The 26,065-nt window shown below is 37.6% G+C and overlaps 1 protein-coding gene across 1 annotated transcript in view; it reads left to right on the top strand.

Annotated features, from left to right (window-relative positions):
- GRIK3 (glutamate ionotropic receptor kainate type subunit 3) overlaps positions 1 to 24,964 on the top strand; it is a 506,016-nt gene extending 481,052 nt beyond the window's left edge. The window contains exons 14-16 of the mRNA XM_063454917.1: positions 10,076 to 10,298; positions 20,968 to 21,218; positions 23,309 to 24,964. Coding sequence (XP_063310987.1) covers positions 10,076 to 10,298; positions 20,968 to 21,218; positions 23,309 to 23,503 — 669 coding nt within the window. The 3' untranslated portion in view covers positions 23,504 to 24,964. The remainder of the gene's footprint in view (positions 1 to 10,075; positions 10,299 to 20,967; positions 21,219 to 23,308) is intronic.
- Positions 24,965 to 26,065: the final 1,101 nt, after the last annotated feature.

Genomic DNA, 26,065 nt, shown 5'->3' with positions numbered 1-26,065 from the left:
ATGAGCTCTCAAGTAAAACAAGCCATCTAAGGCTACGAAAAAGGATCCTTCAGAGAGATAGTAGGAACATTAGGAGCAGTTTGGTACATTCTGAGAAAAGAATAGAACAAAATGGTGAGCTCTGCAACACAAAAAGGTCTGGACGTCCAAAAAAACAACAGTGGTGGATGATCGCAGAATCCTTGCCATGGTAAAGAAAAACAAATTTACAACATACAGCTGAGTGAAGAACGCTCTTCAGGAGGTAGACATATCTAAGTCTACCATAAAGAGAAAACTTCACCGGAGCAAACACACCACAAAGTACAAACCATTCATAAGCCTCAAGAATAGAAGGGCCAGATTAGAATTTTCCAAAAAACATGCATTGCTTCCAATGTCACTGAGTCACTAGTTTTTTATTGAAGACGTGACAGAATACAGAAGTGTATAGGCATATATTGTCTGCTTAGATTCAGCCAAATTCAGTGAAGTTGATTGGATGGCGCTTCACTCTACAGATGTGTCATGACCCAAAACATACTGTGAAAGCAACCCATGAGTTTTAAGGCGAAGAAGTGGAATATTCTGAAATGGCCGAGTCATTCACCTGATCTCAACCTAATCGAGCATGCATTTTACTTGCTGAATTCATAATTTAAGGCAAAAATACCCACAAACAAACAACTGAAGACAGCTGTGTTTGGTGATGTGGATCACATCAAAACATTTATCAAAACCACCCAATTTCCTAGAATTATGCGGTTCACATTTTTCCTTGACAGCACAGGTGCCTTGGGTATGGTGGTGAAATTGGAGAAAGTTCAATCTTACTGCAAACCCTACTTGAAAAAAACAGGATGATTGCCAGGCATTTCCACTGTAATATGATGGTTAGCCAATTTGTGAGACAGGAGCAAGAGAAAAGAGGGCTTTCTACACACTGTAATGTGTAATGACATAATGGCACAATGTGGAACTCCACATTGGACATTACGGAAAGAATTTTGGAACAGCAGAGGACAATCCACATTCTATCTTACCATCAATCAATAGGCATTAACACTGTACAGGGACGTGATAAGAGCAATAAAAGGGCCACTAATGTCAATTATTAATCCATTTAGGGATGTGACAGGTCATTGCTTTGTTCACTCACCTAAAAAATGTAAAATTGTCTGCTGCTGCTCTCCCTTTTTTGAATACCTTTCTTTGTTGTGTTTTTGTCCATCCCTACTTAGTCTTGTTGTGTCTGTTTTCTCTGCAAACACAGTTTGGAGAAACTAATAAGGCACTGTGTTTTTTTCCACACTCAAGGAGGGTCACTGATGCTACAGACTGGGTGTGTGGGGACATTTGTTTCTTTCAGGGTGGAAGGCAGGGCCACACAGTGGAAAAAAACTTGGGCATTTTTTAGCCCCTTAGTGACCAGACCGTTTTTCAATTGTCTTACCGTTAAGGACCAGGGCTGTTTTTACACAATTCTGCGGTGTTTGTGTTTAGCTGCAATTTTCCTCTTACTCATTTACTGTGCCCACACATATTATATAAATTTTACTCGCCATTAAATGGTCTTTCTATATGTACCATTATTTTCATCATATCATATAATTTACTATAAAAAAAATCAATATGATAAAAACCTTTAAAAAAAAAACACACCTTTTCTAACTCTGACCCCCAAAATCTGTTACACATCTACACCCGCCAAAAAACACCAATGCTAAATAGTTTCTAAATTTTGTCCTGAGTTTAGAAACACCAAATGTTAACATGTTTATTGTTTTTTTTTTTTTTTGCAATTTATAGGGCAATACGTACAAGTAGCACTTTGCTATTTCCAAACCAATCTTTTTTTTTAAAAAAAAATGAATGAAAGTTACATTGTAACACTGATATCTGTCAGGAATCCCAGAATAACCCTTCACATGTATATATTTTTATAAAAGAAGACAACCTAAGGTATTAAACTCAGAGCCCTGGCACTCTTTTCATGCAACCATTTTACCACCAATCTATACCAAATTAAAAAAAATATTAAAAAATAATTGGTCATTTTTTTTTTTACACACATAGCAATTTAAGAATACATGTACTGAGAACTTTAAGGGTTACTGCCAAAGATCACCCCAATATGTGTTCAGCAATATCTCCTGAGTACAGTGATACCACCCATGTATAGGTGTGTTGGGCTCCCTGGGGGCTAAAAGAGGGTGTGCATTCCAGTTTTCCAACTTGGAATTTTCCCAGCTGTTCATCATGCACCCATGTCCTATTTGGGACATTTTTGAACCCGGCAAATGTAATTTACCCCCATCAAACAATATATTTTTGAAAAGTAGACACCCTAGGGTATTTCAAATGCTGGTATTTTCTCATTCAATGTTTTATTGAAGTTTTTTAAATGCAGGTGTGGAGGGGGTACATAAAAAAGAAAAAGGGTGGGGCTAGATTGGGCAGTATGCATTGTTGCATTGCATTACATGACATCACAATTCTCAAGGTACATGGTATAGAATTCACAGTTCTTTTGGTTACATTTCTATGTGGGAGCAAGACCCTTGGGGGAATCTTTATGTACGCTCGACATGGTTGAGTCTCAGAGTAGGTGTGAAAAACCTTTGGTGATACTTGCAGAACATTTTCACTTTTTACACTTTCACTTTTTACACCCTTACCAGATCTCGGTGTCCTGCCAGTGCCTCCCTAGAGCATGTATGTTCAATTGACCAGAGATATGCCTCTGGCACAGCGGATCAGTGAGCTAAGGTTCGGGTGTTCTCAGTTAGAAAATTAAGTTGGGGGTAATTTGTTCAGATGTATCTGGTACCCATACGGGGGCCAGTTCTGGTGAGAGAAAAAGACTGTTACGCAGTCTAAGATAGTGGACCGGGATCTGTCAAGACACGTGATGGGTTTACATCTAGTGGGTGATAATCTAGGTTGGATCACTTAGCCGTAGATACCCTGCAGGTTGTGTTGAGGCATCCCCTGTAATTTGTGTGGTAGATCTGCTTAGGTACAGCTGGGCATGCCCGGTGGGCGTGAGGGGGAGTTCTGTATGTCCCAATATTCTACACATGGTGTCAAAGAAACCCTGAAATTTTCCCTTTGTGCAGTGGTCTTGTGTTTATATATGTAGCATTGGTGAATTTAGATAGTAGCTGCCAATTATACGTTTTGTGGACACTGGTGTTGGCTGAGAGTAACTGAGGAACAACCCAGTGTGTATGTCAAGAGGTGGTTCGGTAATGTTAATGGCCAGCAAGGTGTTCTGCGTCTCTTCCCATAAAGGACGTACACATGGGCAAGCCCACCAAATATGAGTCATTGTGCCACTGTCAACCCCACATGTCCAGCAGTAGGGTGAGACTGCCTTGTACATCTTGTAAAGTTTGAGGGGTGTCAGGTACCACCTGTAAATAAACTTCTTGTGGGCCTCAATGTGGGAGTAACAGTGCATAAGACCTTTGAGGTGGTAAAGGGACACTTCGGTATCGGACGTGAGCAGGTCGCACTCAGCAAGCCTTTGGGCTGCGAATGCCAGGGGCTTTGGTGGTAATGTCTGGAGAATGATGTGGTAACACAAAGAGAGGGATTTGGGTTTGGTCTGAGCCTGCCAACATCTATCATACAATACATTGAAACGCTCTGACCCCGTGGCTCTCGCGAGACTTACAGTGGAGGAGAAGGGAGCGGACCGGACCAGAGGAGAAGGGAGCTGACAGGAGCTGCAGGAAAGGTAAGTTACAACTCGCTGCCAGCCCCCAACAAGACCGCCGGGCTTGCAATGAGCCCGGCGGTCGCGGTCTGTATTATGGTAATGTAAGTTGCCATAATACAGACATTGACTCGAGTATAAGATGTGCTGAAAAACTCGTCTTATACTCGAGTATATACGGTATGTAGTTAATAGTTAAATATATATATATGTAGAACGCACTTCTCCTTTGCTGAGATAATCCATCCACTTTGCAAGTGTGGCATATCAAGATGCTTATTAAATAGCATGATTATTGCAAAGGTGTGCCTTAGGCTGCCCACAACAAAAGGCCACTCTAAAATGTGCAGTTTTATCACAGAGCACAATGCCACAGATGTCACAAGTTTTGAGGGAGCGTGCAATTGGCATGGTGACTGCAGGAATGTCCACCAGAGCTGTTGCCTGTGAATTGAATGTTCATGGTCAAAGGATCTCCCCTGTCGGCCTCAGCCAATGCCCATTGCGGCCATAATGGCCATCTCGGCCCACTGGGTGAATGAGTGGTCAGATGAAATGCTTTCGAAATTAAATTTGCCTGCTTAGTTTTTCCTTTTATTTTTGGATACATCCCCTTTTATCAACTTAAAATAACTTCTGCTCACCACTTTTCATTATAACAAGATAGCAAACGGAAATAAAATCAATGATTATCAGTTGATTATTTTCATTAGCAATTAATCGTTACAAAAACTTATTCTCTCATGTATTTTTTTTTAAATCCAGATATAAAATAATCTAATTTTAACAACTCAAAATTGGTATTGCAAAAATTAGTTTTTTACATAGCCATTAGGCCATGCAATATTGAAGCCATTTTTGAGGATAGTTATAGGAATTTTTTCCTGTTTTTCTGGCTACCTGAATTGCTTCCCTTTTATTTTTTTCAGCACCAAACTACTACTGACCAAACCGTGGCATGGATTAAATTCTGCTGTCCCGGAATTTGTTTTTTACTTTTCTGGCGGCAGAACCTAATTATTCTACTGTATTTAAGTCAATAAAAGAGTGGACATGTTGGTATTGCATGTCTAGTTAAAGTGTGCATTTCAGATAATAATGGCAACACTTGAATTTGCAACAATAAATATTAAGCCTCTGATATTAAGCTTTCCACTTACAGGCACAGACAATATTTATCAAACTCCAATAATGAGAAATGTAGTGTGAGATCAAATCCAGTCTATAAACCTATTGACCCAGTGCCCTCTGAGACTCTTTCCAGAAAAGGAAATTAAAATGCACTGCAATGAATAAGCCACAGAGCCATGTATCACAGCAAGAGGGAGAGCTGGCACCAACATCACTTTTTCCGCATTAAAATATTTCTAAGCTTTAATTAAAAGAAACATGCTTTAGTAGCATAGCCTTAGCACTATAAACCAACTAGGCCTTTTGCGTTTTTATTTCTGTGTCCCAGAAAAAAACAAACTACCCCCTGAAGTGGAACATTCTTTTTGCTCACGTGATTAACTGAAAATCTGAGGTGCCCTTCATTCAGTAAAAGGGTAAATCCAATCTTTTTTAGCCGTATCGTTAGTGATAAATTGCACATTCCAGGTACTATAATTACTTATGTTTTTTGCATAGGCTACAGTGCAAGGTGCCCCCAGACCTGTCGCCATTAATTCAACAATTCTGTGAATTCTACATGCAGTTATTTAAAAAAAAATTACTTTCAGTCCTACTTGCATGATATCACTGTTCAAGGTTATTATCGTTTATGCACACCCATATTAAATTTTAACGATCATAGTTTTCTGTAAAAGAAAATTACACAGCAGCTTTTTACATTTGAGTGCAAATAGCTTTATTGATGAAAATACATGAATTAAGCCATTTTGTAAGGTAAGATGTAGTGTAGAGATCATGAAGAATGCTGCACATGGTTATTAGATAAATTATAAGACTAATACATTTATGTGGTTGGTTGAGTAAATGTATTTGCAAGTAGAATGTAATTGAATCAAGATAAAATATAAAAGAAATGTATGTTTAAAAAGAAACTGATTTGTTGGATATTTAATAGATTTAATTGAAAAGTTTAGATATATCAGAAATTAAAAACAATAGAAGTAATAATACATTAAAAAAGAAAACCTGAAGAGCAATCTTTCTTTTCTTTTTTTTCATTGTATCAGATTTTTATTAGCTTTTTCTAGAAGCGTTACTTCTGTCCAGTAGGTCCAACAGTAATAATTCACAACATCAATACATCAATAAATTATGTCAACATTGTATCCGAGACTTTTTTTTTTCATTGTATCAGATTTTTATTAAGTTTTTCAACAAGCGTTACTTCTAACCCAGATATATCTCTCCTCCCCGGACCTCTTTCCTGCCGTCCTGCAACGTGTCACTGCTTGCCTTTCTTCCATCTCTGACTGGATGTCCTCTCGCTTTCTGAAACTCAACCTCTCTAAAACTTAGCTCCTTGTCTTTCCTCCTCCAAATACTAATCCTCCTCTTTCACTCTCCCTTCAAGTTAGCGGTATCCACATAAGTCCATCCTTGCAAGCGCGTTGTCTTGGCGTCATACTTGATTCTGGCCTCACCTTTGAGCCTCACATCCAGTATGTTGCCAAATCCTGTAGATTCCCTCTTAAAAACATAGCCCGCATCTGCCCCTTTCTTACGCAAGATGCTACCAATGAGCTTGTCCATGCTCTAGTAATTTCCCAAATGGATTATTGTAACCCTCTCTTGATTGGTCTTCCCAAAAGCCGTACTGCACCGCTACAGTTCATAATGAACGCTGCGCCAGACTGATTTTCCTCTTTAGTCGGTTCTCTCACACCTCACCTCTTTGTCAGTCCTTACATTGGCTTCCTGTATCCTTTAGGAGTCAATTCAAGGTACTAATTCACACCTATAAAGCACTGAACAATTCTAGCCCCTCTTATATCCCCTCACAGACCTATAGGTATGTCCCTTCTCAGTCTCTACGCTCTGCCCATGACCACCTCCTGTCTGTTGTTCGCACCTGTATGGCCAACTCACGCTTGCAGGACTTCTCGCGGGCGGCTCCCTTCCTATGGAATAGCCTGCCTAACGCCATCAGACTCTCCCCTAGTCTTGCGTCTTTTAAGAAGTGCCTTAAAACTCTTTAGGAAAGCTTATGGCCTCCCAAAGTAACCTCTACCTTACATACCTGTCTCTTCCTCTCTCCTAAAGGGCAGCACTCTACTCTCTCCTCCAGCTTTGCCTCACCCTTACTTATTTGATTGCAAATTCCTGTCCTATTGTGTTTTACACCCCATCTCCTATAGAATGTAAGCTCGTTTGAGCAGGGTCCTCTTCAACCTATCGTTCCTGTACGTTTTTTGTAATTGTCCTATTTATAGTTAAATCCCCCCTCTCATAATATTGTAAAGTGCTACGGAATCTGTTGGCGCTATTTAAATGGCAATAATAATAATAATAATAATAATATCCAGTAGGTCCAACAGTAATAATTCACAACATCAATACAACAATCTTTCTTTTCTAATGAATTTCCACTGTGTACTTCAAAATGGCTACACCATTTAAAAAAGTCAATAAACCTTTTCCTATGTCTATAAATATAATTTCTTTTAATAATCCTAAGTTTTGTAATCATTTTAACAGATCACATATAGTATGAGAAGAAATGCAAATTAATTTATTCAGTGCTGGCATCGATCTCTAATGTTATTTTGTTTGTGGGTAGTGGGCACTGACTGCAAATAAGCATGGCAGATCTTAGTGGCTGCTAAAAACTATTATTGGCACTTCTTGATTAATGCATCATAGATAATAGCAATAGAATAATATGGACACCAGTTGTCTGTAGTGATGACATCCCTTGCTTGCCACATTGAAAAAAAAAATGTGGTAAGGTACCAATGGAGTGGAAGTTTATCTCCTTAAAATCATGACCACAAGTGTATAGAATAGAAATTAATAAATAAATAAATATGGGTAATCATTACCATTACTAAACTTAGAGGGGTGACAAGTTGTATCTTACTCTTTACTGTGTTTTTGTGGCGTGGGTCTACTTTATTGGGTGGGAGCTACGAATCGTTGGAGGTAAATTTAAAATACAGGCCTATTCCAATACTCCTTGTAAGGTGAGAGTTAATATTATAGAGTCAAGTCCATGTTGATATAACCTTCTCTGTACCATGCGGTTCTCAAGACTGAATATGAACCAGGTGAAGTTTTACCTACGCCAATATGGAATAATGTGTAAGTCCCAAAAAATTACTTATCCGATACAAATGAACAACAGCTTCCTCTCAGGATATTCCAGACAGTATCCTATACATCAAATGTCACCAAACAGAATACAGAGGATGCAGCTGATAATCTACAGAAAGTAGAACAATACAATAGTGTAATACAGTTTGAAATTGGTTGCAGTGCACTAAATTCAATTGCACTCACTAGATGGAAACTCGGAAATCGCCTTAGGATGTCTCTCATTGGATGATTGGAGGGCTGGTCCAGGGTTCCCTCTAGCTTTGGATGATGTCACCACAGTATGGAAAGCCAGACTCAGGATGTATCAGAAAATATTGTGTATATATAAAATAAAAAAATAAGAAAAATGGTCCTAAGCCTTTCGTCTCTCAAGAGACTTCTACAGGGACATAATAATACAAATATAATAATAAAAGCAGGAAAGAAGCAGTATATACCCTTCCCCCCAAGTACTTCATTATATATTTCCATCCTTCCATCTCATTGGTGGTCCTGTGGGTGTTTCCAGCGATGTTCAGCTGTTTTAGCTTGTCCAAAATCAACTTTCCCAGGTGTTCCTTGTTTGGTTAACATCATTTCCGGTGCATCACTTCCAGTAGTTGCATCTGTATGACTTGTGCGTTCCAATTGGCGGCCATCATGCATTCCACACTTGAATTGTGAGTGGTCGCCAGGGTTACAACATACAGAAGGTTCTATCTTTAGTGGATAGTTAGGAAACATACAAGGCTCAAAAGGGACAAGTATCAGGAAAAAACTGCAGCATGTAACTGAACCATCAGTATAGTCCCATTGAATTTACTAGAGCCCAAAGCTTATGCCTAACAGTATTTCTCTGGTTATTGGATAATTTAAGCTGACTTGTTAGAGGAAGTGTTTTTTAAAAATATGTTATTTTTGTTCCAGGTGTTGATATCTGAAACATGATAATATGACGAGAGAACAACTCCCCCCGCCCCCTTTTTTTTTTTTTTTTTAAAGATCTTTAATGCTATTATAAATCTCCTGTTTTATTAGTTGCAATACCCAGAGAAAACTCACATGCACAAGCCTTGGCTCTAACTGTAAATAAAGAGCTCAACGTCATTATAAAACTAAAACAACTTGTCAAAACCCATAAAGTGGAGAGACAGGTGTGGGGATCCTTCGCTGAAAAACACTAAGTGCATCTGTAATTGAATATACAAACTTTACTGAACTTGCTATTACTAATCTAAAAATTGATATAAATTTCGATCAACCAGAAAAAATATATCAAACCCTTAATATTACATCCCTTTAGTTATCTTCTTAGCATCTACATACTACAACTTTATACCACCACTCTAGACAATTACAAATCATTAAATAAAGTAAGTAAATAAAGTGGTACACAGATACAGAAATGTTCTGTTTCTCAAAATAGGGAAGCTTTGCTATTTTAGTTTAAAGGTATTTATTGTCAACTTCAAACTTCCTAAAAAATACTCTTTATTTATTCAATCAGTACTTCACAGGGGCTAATCGTCTATGGTAAACAACCAATTAAAAAAGTTTCTTGCATAAATCTGGCTTCTCTAGAATTAGAACATACTAAAAAGGTTCTTAAATAGTTTAACAATCTTAAACTAGTAGAAAAGAAAACCGGTTTGGGTATTTTAAATAGTATAAAATCTGTGTATAACATTTACTAGGTGTTCGTTCAGGACACTGTGACCCTTATACTGTGCCTAAGTATCCCAAAATGCTGAGTGCAGTAAAAACCATACAAGTCAGCATCAAACCCAGATAGCTTCTAATAATGTTACACAGTAATTAATATAGAACTTTGAATAAGCATACTGGAATTCTAGTAACAAAAAGGTCACAAATGAGATTTATGTCCTAAGGTTTTTAAGCAGTTAAAAATTAGACAGGCTTAGCCAAGCTTATTTGTCATAGGTTTTCTTTCAGCATTTCTTAATGCCCTTGAGACTTCCTAGTGGAGAAGGAAAAGAGAATATTATATTGTCCTCTGCTAATTTACTGACTTATCCATCTGACAGTGAGAAACAAAGAGTGTTCATCTGATAAACAGTATAAATCCCAATACATCATACAACACTGTTTTCTTATTTGTTTACTCTGCAGAAATCTCACATCTCGACCTTTGAAAAGATGTGGGCGTTCATGAGCAGCAAGCCATCGGCACTCGTTAAGAGTAACGAGGAAGGCATCCAGCGTGTCCTATCATCCGACTATGCTTTGCTAATGGAATCAACAAGTATTGAGTATGTAACTCAGAGGAATTGCAACCTAACACAGATTGGCGGGATCATAGATTCAAAGGGATATGGAATTGGGACGCCCATGGGTAAGCTGATTTTAGCAGACTGAGATTCATGTTGAGAAACATTTGTCCTCTGCTTCAGAGCAGAATTTACTCTAACAGATTTTGTTGATGGAATTTTTTTAAGAGGACTGCTTTGACCATATAACAAGCACACATTCCCATCTGTGATATCCATGAGTATTTTATCAAGTGGGACTTCCCAGAGTTATACAAAAAAATACATCTACAGGGGTTAAAAACATGTTTTCCAAAAATAAGTATTGTTCACAACAATGTGTTAAATTCTTAAATAGATTTTATGGGATTTTATGTATGTATGCTTTACCAAGACTAAAAAATACTTCTGGAAAAAAAGACAATACATATATATATATATATATATATATATATATATATATATATATATATATATATATAATGGACAATATATATATATATATATATATATATATATATATATATATATATATACCGTATATACTCGAGTATAAGCCGACCCGAATATAAGCCGAGGCCCCTAATTTTACCCCAAAAAACTGGGAAAACTTATTGACTCGAGTATAAGACTAGGGTGGGAAATGCACTAGCTACTGGTACATTTCTAAATAAAATTAGATCCTAAAAAATTTATATTAATTGAATATTTATTTACAGTGTGTATATAATGAATGCAGTGTGTGTGTATGAATGCAGTGTGTGTATGAATGCAGTGTGTGTATGAGTGATGTGTGTGTATGTATGAATGCAGTGTGTGTGTATATGAGTGCAGTGTGTGTATATGAGTGCAGTGTGTGTATGAGTGCAGTGTGTGTGTATGAGTGCAGTGTGTGTATGAATGCAGTGTGTGTGTATATGAGTGCAGTGTGTGTATGAGTGATGTGTGTGTATGTATGAATGCAGTGTGTGTGTATATGAGTGCAGTGTGTGTATGAGTGATGTGTGTGTATGTATGAATGCAGTGTGTGTGTATATGAGTGCAGTGTGTGTATGAGTGATGTGTGTGTATGTAGACATGCAGTTTGTGTGTATTTGAGTGCAGTGTGTGTATATGAGTGCAGTGTGTGTATGAGTGCAGTGTGTGTATGAATGCAGTTTGTGTATGAATGCAGTGTGTGTATGAATGCAGTGTGTGTGTGTATGAGTGCAGTGTGTGTGTATGAATGCAGTGTGTGTGTATGAATGCAGTGTGTGTATGAATGCAGTGTGTGTATATGAGTGCAGTGTGTGTGTATGAGTGCAGTGTGTGTGTGTGTGTGTAGCTGAGCCTTGGTGGGGGGTGGGCAATTTTATTATTTTTTTTAAATTATTTTAATAACTTTTTATTATTATTATTTTTTATATTTTTTTTAATTTAATTATAATTATTTTGTATTATTATTTTTTTATTTTTATTTTTTTCGTCCCCCCTCCCTGCTTGATACATGGCAGGGATGGGGGCTCTCCTTCCCTGGTGGTCCAGTGGCATTGGCAGTTCAGTGGGGGGGAGGGGGCTGGCAGAGCGGTTACTTACCTCTCCTGCAGCTCCTGTCAGCTCCCTCCTCCTCCACGCCGGTCCGTGCAGCTCCTCTGTCAGCTCACACTGTAAGTCTTGCGAGAGCCGCACTATGACCCCGCGGCTCTCGCAAGACTTACACTGGGAGCTGACCGAGGTGCTGAACGGACCGGCGCGGAGGAGAAGGGAGCTGACAGGAGCTGCAGGAGAGGTAAGCGCTCGCTGCCAGCCCCCAGTCTGTATTATGGCAATGTAAATTGCCATAATACAGACACTGACTCGAGTATAAGTCGAGTTGGGGTTTTTCAGCACAAAATGTAGTGTAATGTAGTAATGTAGTAATAGTATATACGGTATATATATATATTACAACTCAAACAGGGCTCTGTAACTTTTAACATTAGAAACCAGAAAACTGGGATGTTTGGAATGTCTTCTAAAGGGAACGTAACAGCACACAGGCCAGCCAATTCTAGATGTGTTGAGTGCTAAAATGTTTGCAGTCATGTGCAAGAGCATTCCATTGTATTGTCCTGCTTGTGCATGTTAGCAGTTTAATTTGTGCTCTATTCCAAAGAAGAGAGATATAGGAATATTTTGTGTTGATGGGATATATATCTTTCAAATAGTGGTGGTCATTTCATGTGCAATTCGAGGGTATGCAAATAGGCATTTTCAAATAATGATGTGAAACTTTACAAACTAGTGGCAGCTGATGAAGGTTTAGAAAGGTGGGTCGTCTCCTCTGTAATTGATTTCCACTCTTTGACCTACAAATCCCACTCAATTACCTATAGGACTCGACCCACATGAAGCCCATTTATTTTACCTCTAACCCAGCCAGGTACCATACTCTGTTTAACAGTATAAACTCAATGAAAGTGCAGATTTTTCACAAATTCTTCAAAATCTTGACATCTTGTTCAGTTGCTTTGAACAGCTTTTCTAGGCAGCTATCAATCAGGAGAGAAGGGAAACTGTAGAGTTATGATTAGCAACTTCGATAAACACATTAAGTACACATTTTTCATTGTCAGGTATTTTGCAGTTAGAAATCTAGCCCATAAAGCATTACTCACCCCATTTTTACATTAGTTATGATTATCAGACTGTACAGAAATTAATTTCCCTACTAGAAGCCACTAGTCACTGATATAATGCTTGTAAATATGCTGCTTTCAAAAAGTACATGGAGTATTAACGACTCATGTTATTCCCATCGTTAGGAGTAGTGAATGGACTGTATAGTTTCACAGCATTACAATAACATTCCAGAGACTGATGAAGATTGTTACAGCACTTTGGATATTTTAATTTTAGAAATATATAGCTTAACTGTATTTACTGGATGTGGGCATATTGCTCAAATGCAGACATTATTTTTACATTCTGTTGCTATTTTTCATAAGCTGTACTGTTAGTAATGCCTTCAGCTTCCTAGCAAATACCTATAAACATGGTATTTTACCATTTTTATTTAACTATTTTGTCACATCTACTGTATATGATAAAAAAAAAATGCATTTATGCTTTCATACAAACATTTCAGACTCTGTGTGAAAAATCTGTAAGATAAAGGACACTGGATGGTGTCTAAAACATAATATTTTTCAGATATTTTTTTAAAAGTATTAACAAATAAGTAAGAAATAAACATTGTTTAATTTATGTAATTTGAATTTTGAAGTGTCTGCAAAGCAATCTATACACACAATTGCTGTTATGATATGTTTGCATTCTAGCTATGCATCCCTTGCTTAAAATATGTCAGCTTTTTTATATTTTCAGTAAGAAAAGATTTTGTTATAGCATATGCTACCTTGGCGTAATGGCTTTTTAAAAGCAAAAAAGTATAGTGACACTACAGTCATCAAAACAATTTTAGCTTAATCAAGCAGTTTTTGTGTATAGAGATCATGCTCCTGCAGTCTCACTGCTCAACAGCTCTTGTCACATCTCCCTGCATGTGACTTACACAGCCTTCCAAAAAACTTCCTGTAAAGAGAGATCTAATGTTTAATCCTTTATTGCAAAGTCTGTTTACTTTAGAATGTCTTATATAATGGTCCGTTAATAGCCTGCTGTACCCTGCAGAAGCCACCTCTGTGATAGGAGATTTCTAAGTGCTCCCATTTCTCTAAGTGAGACTTAAGAGGAAATTCGATTTGTGTGATTTTCTGATTTGATGAATACTGTGAATGCTGAAAGTTTAACCTCAAAGTAGGCGAGAAACAGTAGGTAGGATAGGCGGGATAAGGAATTGTTGGGTATGCAAAACAGCAACCCTTGTGTTTTACTAGCCCTAGTTTTATAGAAGGATACATGGCAATAGTTTCACAAGAGGGGCAGTAAGCCCAGGATCGAAGGACTCCGGGAGGAGAGAGTGAGAATAATGTCATTTGCAAAAAAGGGAGATCATCTGTCTGTCGAGTTTAGTTGGGTTTCTGGAAGTTAAAGCTGCAGACCATTTGAATGGGTCAGAAAGGATGCTTGATATCAGGACTCAAGCTGAGGGTGTCAAGTATAAGCTCAATACTGCTCTTAGGTACTCTGGAGGGAAGACAGAATTTTTCAGAGTGTAGGACATATATTTTCAGTTTAACTGATCAAAGGCTACTTTGTGAGCAGTACGCTAGGGATGTTGTGGGCTTTAATATTTTCTATGTTTCTAAGGCTTGCCTAGCATTGTCAGAGACAATGTTCAGGTGAGACTAGATGTGAAAAAAGGGGATTAAGGGTGATTTGGGATGGGGGGGGTCAGAAATAAAATTTACATTTAGCATATGTGGCTGTCATAATAGTAGGGTTTTTTAAAAGGGAGTTGTTAAGTCTCCAAAGTCCTTGACCCCTAGCCAGGAAGTGGCTTGTGAAGTAGGTCAATGTGGAAGCATGGTCAGACCATGTGATTTGCCCGCTTGTCAACTACATTAGGGATTGAAAGGTGGGAGCGACCAGTAGACACATATCAATACACAAGTATAGTTTGTTGTACATGGAATGAAAAGTGTAATGCCTCCCCTGGGTGTTGTAGTCCCTCCATGTGTTGTGTAACCCATGGGGGATTAGCAGCTTCCGGAATTGGTGTCCAAGGTTGAAAGTATGCCTTGCTGGTGAGCATGGCCCGTAGGTGTGCCAAGAGGGGTTCACTACTGGAGTTGAAATTACCATGTATAAAGTATTTAATTAGAAAATCAATTTGGTTTTCATTAGTGGCATACATGCAGGCAATAGTTATTTGCTAATAATTGAGCAGACCATCTAAAATTAAAAGTCAGAGTATTTCCTATTGAGAGTAAAGGACCAGTCTTTGGATTGAGACTCCCTTTCATTTTGTTTGTGAATATGCATGGTAGCTTATCAGCTAATGTTGCTGAGTATAGTTTGGGTGGGTTGTGCCTGCAAAAGTAAGTCCAAAGCATATGGATGCCCCAGAGTGGGCCATGGTCTATTAGTGCTTTCTGGATCACGTTTCTACTTATAGGTATAAAAGTGAGGGCTAGAATGCCTAATGTCTCCTCTCCCATTTGCAAGGGGGACCGTCATGGAGCCATGGAGTGTTCCTTCCAACTTATGGTACAGAGTACCTACTTCGGGCAGGGAATGGCTTTGCAATTAGTTGCTGTGGCCCGAATTTCAGGGGAGCTGTGCTTACATGTTTCTGTTTGCACTTGCTGCACTGACACAGGAAACATCCAATGGCCAACTGAGTGATTGCTACTAGAGGTGTTCCTAGGCTGTAATGTGAACACTGAAAAGGCAATGTTTACATTAAAAGCCTGTAGGGACATACTATAGACACCAGAGCAAATACATTAAGTTGTAGATGTTCTGGTGACTACAGCGTCGCTTTAAGTAACACTAGTCATGTTTGTTTAACCTTTGTAGGGTATGCTTTCACTGTTTTAACCCTTTAAGACCGGAGGGCGTACTATTACGCCCTATTTTAAGCGGCTCTAAACGCCGCCGGGCGTAATAGTACGCCCTCCGGTTTTTCCTTACTTACCCGGTCGCCGGCGATCCCCCGCGGCACGTCCACCCTCCAGCAGCCTCCCCGGCCATGTGAGAGTGAGGTCCTTGCGAGGACCTCACAATCACATGGCCGGGTTAGCTGGCTCAGGCATTGCCAGCAGGGGGACTGCCTGTAATGACAGGTAGTCCCCCTGCTGGCTGAATTCAAATAAAATAAAATTAAATCAGTGTAAAAAAAATAATATAATATTTGATCTAAGTATATATATACACACATATACACACACACTCATACACTGTCTAGGTGTATTTTACTATTAATATATATATATATAATTATATATATATATTAATATCAAATTACACGTAGACTGATTAAATATATATATATATAATTTTTTGTTATATATATATTTATATATAATATAAAAAATAAATATGTAAATACATAAAAAAATAACTAATAACTAATTAAAAAATATATAGATGTGTGTTATTTCGTTCTAACTGTATTGTGATATTAATATATATATATATATTTATATCAAAATACAAGTAGAACGAAATAATATATATATATCTATATACATAAATATATACGTATATATCACTATATATATACCTATATATAAATAAAAATATATATAAAAAATAAATAAATATATATATATATATATATATATATATATATACACATATGTATACATATACATATATTAATTCTACACATATATTTATGTAATATTTTTACATAATTAGGTATCTTAATTAATTGCAATTAGCGGGACCTGCCTGACAACCCATGCCGAAAGGGGATTTAATTTGCTAGCACTATATTTAACCCTATAACTTTCCAAGACATCATAAAACCTGTACATGGGGGGTACTGTTTTACTCGGGAGACTTCGCTGAACACAAATATTAGTGTTTTAAAACAGTAAAATGTATTACAACGATGATATCGCCAGTAAAATTTACGTTTTTTGCATTTTTCACGCACAAACAGCACTTACACGGACGATATTATTGCTGTGATACTTTTTACTGTTTTGAAACACAAATATTTGTGTTCAGCGAAGTCTCCCAAGTACAACAGTACCCCTCATGTACAGGTTTTATGGTGTTTTCAAAAGTTACAGTGTCAAATATAAGGCTTGTGTTTCATTTTTTTCACATTAAAATTTGCCAGATTGCTTACGTTGCCTTTGTGACCCTATGGTAGCCCAAGAATGAAAATTACCCCTATGATGGCATACCATTTGCAATAGTAGACAACCCAAGGTATTGCAAATGGGGTATGTCCAGTCTTTTTTAGTAGCCACTTAGTCACAAACACTGGCCAAAATTGGCGGTTTTTGCATTTTACACACACAAACAAATACTAACGCTAACTTTGGCCAGTGTTTGTGACCAAATGGCTACTAAAAAAGACTGGACATACCCCATTTGCAATACCTTGGGTTGTCTACTATTGCAAATGGTATGCCATTATGGGTGTAAATTCAATTCCTGGGCTACTATACAGTCTCAAAGGCAACGTAACCAATCTGGCGAATTTCAATTTCAAATGTAACGTGCTATATTTGACCCTGTAACTTCCCAAAACACCATAAAACCTGTACATAGGGGGTACTGTTTTACACGTGAGACTTTGCTGAATACAAATATGTGTATTTTATTGCAGTAAAAGCAAACAGTATTATGACATTGACAGTTAAAATGTCATGTAGAACTAAATAAAATAACAACATTTCTTATTTTCTCCCATTTTTTTCATATTAAATGATGATTCATAGCTAAATATTTGATATTAAATGAAACCCCTGTTTCCCCTGAATAAAATGATATGTAACAAGGGGGGGTGAATTTAATATTAAAGTGGTGAATTACGGGTGGACAGACATATAGCGCAAATGCCAGGTTTTGTTTACGTTTTGTTTTGTTCACAACGTGTACATTTGGCTCAGTCCTTAAGGGGTTAAATATGTATACCAGGAGGCACAAATATTAAACTCTGATTTATTATTTATTGGTTTTTGGTTATAACCCTTGGTAGACAATTGTCTCCTGAATGCTAATGGTCAATTAGTATATCAAAAGGGTCCAAGGTTTTCTAGCCAAAATGTGGGTAGCCAGCCAGTCTGGGGGAGAATAAATATATGTGTAATTTGCAAACTTTCACAGCAGGGCAGAGGGATTTCTGGCATAGCAAGACAATCTATAACCCTTCCCTACTGTGCCAATAGATGTTTAATCATCTAGCTTAGCCCAGACAAATTAACCCTTTTGGTGCTGTAATAGCCATACTGCCTCTACTTAGAAATTATCCTGAATATACACTATGCCCATCAACAATATTTCTATAATGAAAGAATGACTGCTGGGTATGACAGTAATGGCAAAATCATTACTAACCATTTCATTAAGATAACATTTTTATGAAATAATTATTTTGATGTTGATGGAATTTCTTTTAAATTCCAACACAATTAAAAGATACAGTAATACACAGCAGGGATTGCTTTGTCATATCTACATGCTTGAAATTTACAAACCTTAACAAAAAGGTGAAGCTTCTGCCGTACTGCAGTGTCATGTCCCACAGACTTCACTAGCATTGGCTATAAAAAAAGAGGCATTTTCTATAGCGAGAGTTGGTCTTGTAGGATTCTCCAGAGACCTCTGTGCTGTACTCTCACGCTTCATACCTCAGCTGCCCCGGCTGCATCTTTCCAGGATTTTTGAAAATATATAAATTGACAGAGCCATTTTAAATAGTTTACTCATTAACAAAGCCCATACAAATATTCTTAGCAGTCTCACCCCATTTACACACCCCTTTAACCATACTGCACATTTTTGGCTATGTAAAATATTGGGAGTTATACTTTTGCTATAAGAGCTATTCCATAAAGCCACAATAGATGTCATATTATATACAGCAGAGTATCTGTAGTTACTATATCATTCTGTTAAATCATTATTAAGATCACACAAATCAGTGAATGATTAAAGAGAAAAATATTTTATTTTAGACATGTACAATCATGAAAAGCCCTTTTCTTAAAGGGACACTTCAGACCCCTAAATCACTTCAGTTTGCTGAAGTGCTCTATATGTGACTTGTGTTTTTTTGTACCTTTTTGCATTATTTGTTGCATAAAAAACACAGCAAGGAAAAGTAATACGTTTTGTACCTAAAGTATTCTAAACTTAACTGAGGAACACATATATATTTTATTGTTAGCATATATTTTATGTTTCTCTTCTTTATGATATACAGTTCATTTAACATACTATGCGTCTAATCTTAGACTGATGCTTATTCTATCTAATTTGTAAACCGTGTTTCTACATGTCTGCCTCTCTTATGTAAAGAATTTACAAAAAATGTAGGTCTCAATAGAAATTAACACTTGTATAAATTAACCGTGTTACTACTCCTGTAATACAGAAAATAAATCTCAAAATACTATGTGGCTTGTTCCTATTTATTACTACCGGTATTTGGCAGGTTGACCCATGCTAGGTTGACATTAATATGCCAAAACCAATAACATTTATAAGGTATTCTAGCTAGGCTAGATTGTGATTAAAATTAGACATTTAAATGGACCCAGACATGTCAATCTCCAATGTATGATATCTATTATCTACCTCCCATGGGAGGAAATGATGTATACTAAACATGAAAGCGTATGTTGGCTTAAAGGGACACTCCAGGCACCCAGGCCACTTCTGCTCATTGGAGTGGTCTGGGTGCCAACTCCCACTACCCTTAACCCTGCAAGTGTAATTATTGCAGTTTTTTATAAACTGCAATAATTACCTTGCAGGGTTAAGTCCTCCCCTAGTGGCTGTCTACTAGACAGCCACTAGAGGGAACTTCCTGGTCCCTAGCACAGATTATCTGTGCTAGAGCGTCGCTGGACGTCCTCACGCTGTGTGAGGACCTCCAGCGTCGCTCTATTCCCCATAGGGAAGCATTGAAATTCATTTTCAATGCTTTCCTATGGGGTGCGCCAATGCGCATGCGCGGCATTGCCGCGCATGCGCATTGGGACTCCTCGGCCGGTGGGCGGGATCAGTCTCGCCCACCGGCCAATGGAGGAAGAAGGAGGAGCGGCGGGGGAGGAGCAGGCTGCGGCGTGGGACATGTCGCTGCCTGAGGTAAGTGACTAAAGGGGTTTTCACCCCTTCAGTAACCGGGGATTGGGGGGTGGGAGGGAGAGGGACCCTCCAGTGCCTGGAAAACGGATCGTTTTCCTGGCACTGGAGTTTCCCTTTAAGTGATGTATTAACACATATTTGCTTAAATTATGTGCAATGTAAATAAAGTTTTTACATTTATATTTTACACGTTTTTGTAAAATAGTGCTGTGAAAACTCAATTCGGCTATATGTGTGGACATGAAGTGTGCAGCAGTTATAGCTCTGACTGCAATGCTCGTAATTAAATTAAAATAAATGAATAACTGCACTTTCAGAATTCATTATACTGCACTTAGCTCTTTTAGAGGTGAAGAGGGTGATTTTCATTTATCACATTAAAATTTTTTAATACAGTTGTCTGGCTATGGAGCCACAGAGCAAATGTTATTTTTGTTTAGAGATTCTTTGAAAGAATCGCAAAAAAATAAAAAAAATAACTTGTACATACAAATATTAAATCAGCAAAAACCAACAGTTTGGGGCAAGCCCCCCCCCCCCCTCACTCCCCCCCTCCCCTCTCCCCTCCGCCCACAATTTTTAAATCTATCAGCAGTCGATTCAAAACCAAGTAAACAGGTTAGACTCTATTGATAGAATGTTGACAAAACATGATCTTTTAGTTTATTTTTTAACTGACATTAGAGGGGTTATCATAATAGTTTAAGCAAATATCGATATAACATATGCGATCTGTTTACTTGTATTGCTGTATAATCAAGCTCACAAGACCTTTTCTTCCCTTTCCTTTCCCTGACAGAGAGATCGTAAACTTGGGTATTTATTGGCGTAACTATGAGATTTGATGAGGTGTCATTTTGAAAACAAACCTTAAGAATATGGATCTGGATATTAGTCCAAAAAACAGGAGCTAGCTAGCTAGTTTAGATCTCACTGGTACTTCAAAACACTCATATGAATTTATTTATAAGCCTGGTCTGGTATAAATTGTGCATTTATTCATCCAGCCAATTCTGATGGTAAATAAACACACATAAAATTATTTTTTTCTTCTTCTAGGATCTCCGTATCGTGACAGGATTAGTATTGCTATTCTCCAACTTCTTGAATCTGATGAAATCCATAAGATGAAAGATCGGTGGTGGAGAACAAGTGGCTGTCCAGAGGAGAAGAATAGGGAGGCCAGTGCACTTGGGATCCAGAACATGGGTGGTATCTTTATTGTGCTGGCAGCTGGACTCATCCTTTCTGTAGTTGTAGCTGTGGCAGAGTTTGTGTATAAACTTCGTAAGACAGCAGAGCGAGAGCAGGTCAGTGAGCTGGTTTTGTGGTTCATTAGCAAATTGGTACCAATTCAAATTGAATATGAAATATGCTATACTTTCCAGAAGCATACCCAAGTAAATACTACTTTAATACACAACTTTAAATGTTATAGCATTAATTGAGCACCCAGTCATGTTTTATTATCTGTTAAGCACATGTCACAGCATGATAATATTCACAGAGTAATATTTGAGGTTGTATTAAATGTCAACATGTTTGAATTGTCCAAATTATTTTAACATACAATTATGTATAAATTCAACTATTAAAATATATGCTTAATTTACTACAAATAATGTTGTGAGCTGTTTCTAGTGAAGTCAGTGGGGATCACTGTTCTTTCTGAATGATGATTGTACAGCTCTAAAAAAACATTAAAGTGGCACTGCCAGCCCCCCATCCTGGTAAAAATTAGTGCTTCATAAATAGAGATACAATTTTTTTTTATCAAATAGTCACATTAATTTTAGAATTTGACTGAAATACCAAATCAGTCAAAATATATCATAAGATAAAGTAGGGACTGGTATATTTTCCCAATGCTTGACAAAACTTGACAAAAAGGCGGAGCTACCGCTGTCAAGTATTGTCAAGCCCTCAACCAATCCTCGGAAGAAGAGGATCCCACCAAAGAAGATTGCACACCACACTGCCAGCGGCAAATTCACCATCAGGGTTCTTTGCTAAATATGTAAGAACCCCAGAAGGTGACAAAGTGGTTTTAAGAAAGACTTAATTATATAAAAAAGTATTTTTGTGAATGCATTTTCAATGCTTATAAAGGTCTATTAATTATTTATTGGGTCAGGGGCTATTGCACCCATGCACCCAGACCACTTCTGCCCATTGGACTGGTCTGGGTGCCAACTCCCACTACCCTTAACCCTGCAACTGTAAATATTGCAGTTTTCATAAACTGCAATATTTACCTTGCAGGGTTAACTCCTCTTCTAGTGGCTGTCTATTAGACAGCCACGAGAGGGCACTTCCAGGTTATAGCACACATTTGTGTGCTATAGCGTTGCTGGACGTCCTCACGCTATGTGAGGACCTCCAGCGTCGCTGAAATCCCCATAGGAAAGCATTGAAAGCATTTTTCAATGCTTCCCTATGGGGAGGTCTAATGCCGCGCACGCGCATTAGGTCTCCAACCGCCGTCGGCCGAGCATGCGCAATAGGTCTCCCCCGTTGCATGACATTGGCGGGGGAGGAGCGTAGGCGGACCCTGAACCAGCGCCGAGGGACATTGGTGCTGGTTACAAGTAAGTCACTAAAGGGGTTTTAACCCCTTCAGCAACTTGGAATAGGGGGTGGGAGGGAGGGAGGGAGAGGGGCCTGCAGTGCAGATTGTTTTCCTGGCACTGGTGAGTCCCTTTAAAGAAACTTTATTAGCTAGTAATGCCACTTATTTAGTAGCAATCTGCCTTACCTCTGCATTTATGGCTTAGGAATTCACTACTACCTCACTTACTCAAAATATTGATGGATTGAGAATATTCCGGTTTAAATGCATGTATTGTGACTGATCCAGCATTGAAGTAATTAACCAGTTAATCTACATAATACATCAATGCAAACTGAAATAAATGGTTGTTATAAGACTATTTTATATGCTGCTTAAGAACTGTTTTATCATTGTCATATCTTTGTGGCTTTGTAGCTACATATTCCTGTGTAGCTTTTCTATAAAAACGACACTGTGAAATTATTTATTGCTTACTGAAGCTTCTATAAATATTTCTTTGAATCAAAAATTATTTTAGCTATGGTGTCAAATGTTTCCAGATATTGTCCACTATATGCTAAATCGTAATAATCTTCTTGTACCTAAACTATAATGTTTTTATATACCACTCTTAAAATATCACATGATATATATATATATATATATATATATATATATATATATATATATAATGTATAGTAAATATATTTTTCCACTAACGTGCTAACACATCTGAAAAATTGTATAGACAAAGTATTAATGCTGCAATGAGAAATCTTATGCAGGAGACATCTTTAAGTACAATGTTACCGGACATGTCAACTTAACGATTTTCCTTTCTTTTCCCAGAGATCATTTTGCAGCACAATGGCTGACGAGATCAGATTATCCCTCACCTGCCAGCGTCGAGTCAAACACAAACCTCAGCCACCCGTTCTCGTAAAGAGTGATGCAGTAATTAATATGCACACATTCAATGACAGGAGATTGCCAGGGAAAGACAATATGACCTGCAATACTGGATTAGCACCTATGTTCCCATAGGACTTCTACAAAATGGGATATATGCACAGTAACCTGGACACAAGTATCAAAACAACTACACTCTGTCTGATGCCCTCAGTAGCAATTCTGACTCTATAGAAAGCTGTGGCATCAAGCCATCCTTACACTCTACAGATTATAAGTCTCCTGTTTACAAACAATACTGACAGAGGCAACCTATCGGCAAGTCAATTTCATCCTCAGTGGATATCGAGAAGCCACAGTAAGCTTGTGGCTTTTTTGAGCATGGCAATAAAGTTCAAAATACCCCATCCCACCAATCAGATGTGGGAGGGTCAAATGAGTCTTGTATTACACAGTCCGTTTGAAGCATTCATGTGACCTGCTTAACTACTCAGCAGGAACTCATTCCTCAAAGCTGTGCCAGCGTGGAGTTTGCAAGAGGTGCAGACTCTTAGATATGTCTGAATCAGACAGCAACTGGGTTCTTTAACGTCACTGCATCATGAAGATTACTTCTTCAGAACTAAAGCAGATCTGGGAACTGCTCCTAAGCCAAGGAAGGGAAATTATAATTTCCTTGCCCACAGTGTTGCCCAATTTTTCCCTTCCTTCGCACAGATTCAACAAGACTCTTAGCACGAACTTTCAACTTGCAGAGAAAGTCATTCCACACAGTGATGTCATGGCATAAACACTTACGTTATCCATATTTTGTGTATTGCTGTTCAGTGTTTCCTTGCCACACCACTGCATTTTTTCAAAGCATCCGAAAAGAACATGTCACCAAACCCCAAATGAAAGTAACCAAAGATAGTGCCTGTCATAAGTTGGTAATGTGTGCTAAAAAAATGTCACTTGATAGAAAGTAAAGGACTATTTTTGTGTTACAGATGTGCTCAACACCCAAAAGGCACTGTACACACCCTGGTAAAATGAGTTCTGTAATCAGGCAGCTATTGGTATTTGGTGACATTGTTTATCGGCTTGTCTTGTAAAGAAGCAGAAGTGTGGTGATGTAGCTTAGTGAACAGAGTGATTTTATTGTTCTGCTCCAAATTTATAAAGACAGTTGGAAAAGTACAGCGTAAGTCTGTAACACAAACCAATATTGGTGCAGCTTTACTTTGGTGGGCTTATAATTATAGCACATTTTTTTTTCCAAAAAAAGAAATTTGTGCTAAGACGGATTGAAGATAGAGAAAGAAATAAGTGCTTTTTTTTTTTTTTTAATACATGTATGCAATATGGCTCATCCCATACTCCTTGTAATGAATGTGACGTGACCAAGGCAAACATGTAATGTTCCGTACACAGAGACAGTGGAGACAGAGCACTTTCCACACACAGGCGCTTTGTTTTTTTAATGTTAACTCTCCTTTTTGATTTATTTTCTTTGAACATAAAAATAAACATGCGACGGAAACTGTTCAATAGGTTACCTCTGGGTAATTGACACCTTTTCTCTTTTTAAAGCAAATAAAGTTATATTTGTTTCAATATGTAGTGTCAGCACTACTGAGTTCAACCAGAACATTTTATTTATTTATTTATGTGTTGGTTCGTTTGTTTGTTTCATTATCTCTGTAGCTGACTTGAGTTAATTCATTACAAGCCAATAAGAGTAAAATAGTAACTTCCCATTAGCTTGGAGAATTAATTAGCCATTTTGAGATGGGTGACATGTCAGGTTGAATATAAATAAAATGTGAATAGACTTATAGCCGCAAAGCGGTAAATGGATCTCTTAACAAGAAGCGTGTGAATAAGAAGATGATTGAAGAAAGGGTAAAAAGAAAAGCAGACGAATTTCAACAAGTTCTAGTCCTGTGTCAAGTGCAGAAATTAAAATCCAACATCTCAATTGATGCATTGTACTGTTATTTCTTTTATGCGAAATGTAACATTTTTTTGAGAAAACATTTTGAGAATAACATTAGCATCTGTCTGCACACTCAGTTATTGGATAAAGTGTTAGTCTTCAGGAATTCGTAGTGAATCTCAAATTTTAGGCCAGAAAAATGAACTGGAAATATGCTTGTATTTTCTTAATATGGTTCTGTTGGCATAATATTTAACTTTGATTTTGAATTCCTCATAATTCACACTTGAATGAATTACCTTGACTGTTTAAAGAGACTCAACTATGCAAAGTATGACACAGTCGCCGATTAATCATATCTAGACATTGTGCTATTAAATGTGAAGAAAAGCCAATATAAGTATAAAACGCTATCACTACTAAATCCAAAAACAGTGAACTTGCTATATCTGCTTTTCAATGCATTTGCAATCATTTATAAACTAAAACAATACTTTATCATATTATGCTTGACGGTTCCAGTTAGCCTGAGAACTGATTCTCTTTAGGTAGAATGTTCCTTTCAGTCAGTGTTTCCATTGAGACACTTTTACTATTATAAAGTTGGCAAACAGTAAACTCGTGGGATACTCAAAGAAGAAGAGATGTCAATGACCTTTCCCAGAGCTAAAGAGAATCTGACACTATCATCTCTAACAACCCAAGATGGGTTCGACTAAATTGATGGACTAAACTGGTAGAATCAAGCAGAGCCCACAATTGTAATGCCAAGAGCAACA

The sequence above is a fragment of the Pelobates fuscus genome, chromosome 1, assembly GCF_036172605.1.
Source record: "Pelobates fuscus isolate aPelFus1 chromosome 1, aPelFus1.pri, whole genome shotgun sequence".
In the NCBI taxonomy this organism is placed as follows: Eukaryota; Metazoa; Chordata; class Amphibia; order Anura; family Pelobatidae; genus Pelobates; species Pelobates fuscus.
Note: the sequence above shows the minus strand (reverse complement) of the source record. Positions and strands in the feature narration are given on the sequence as shown.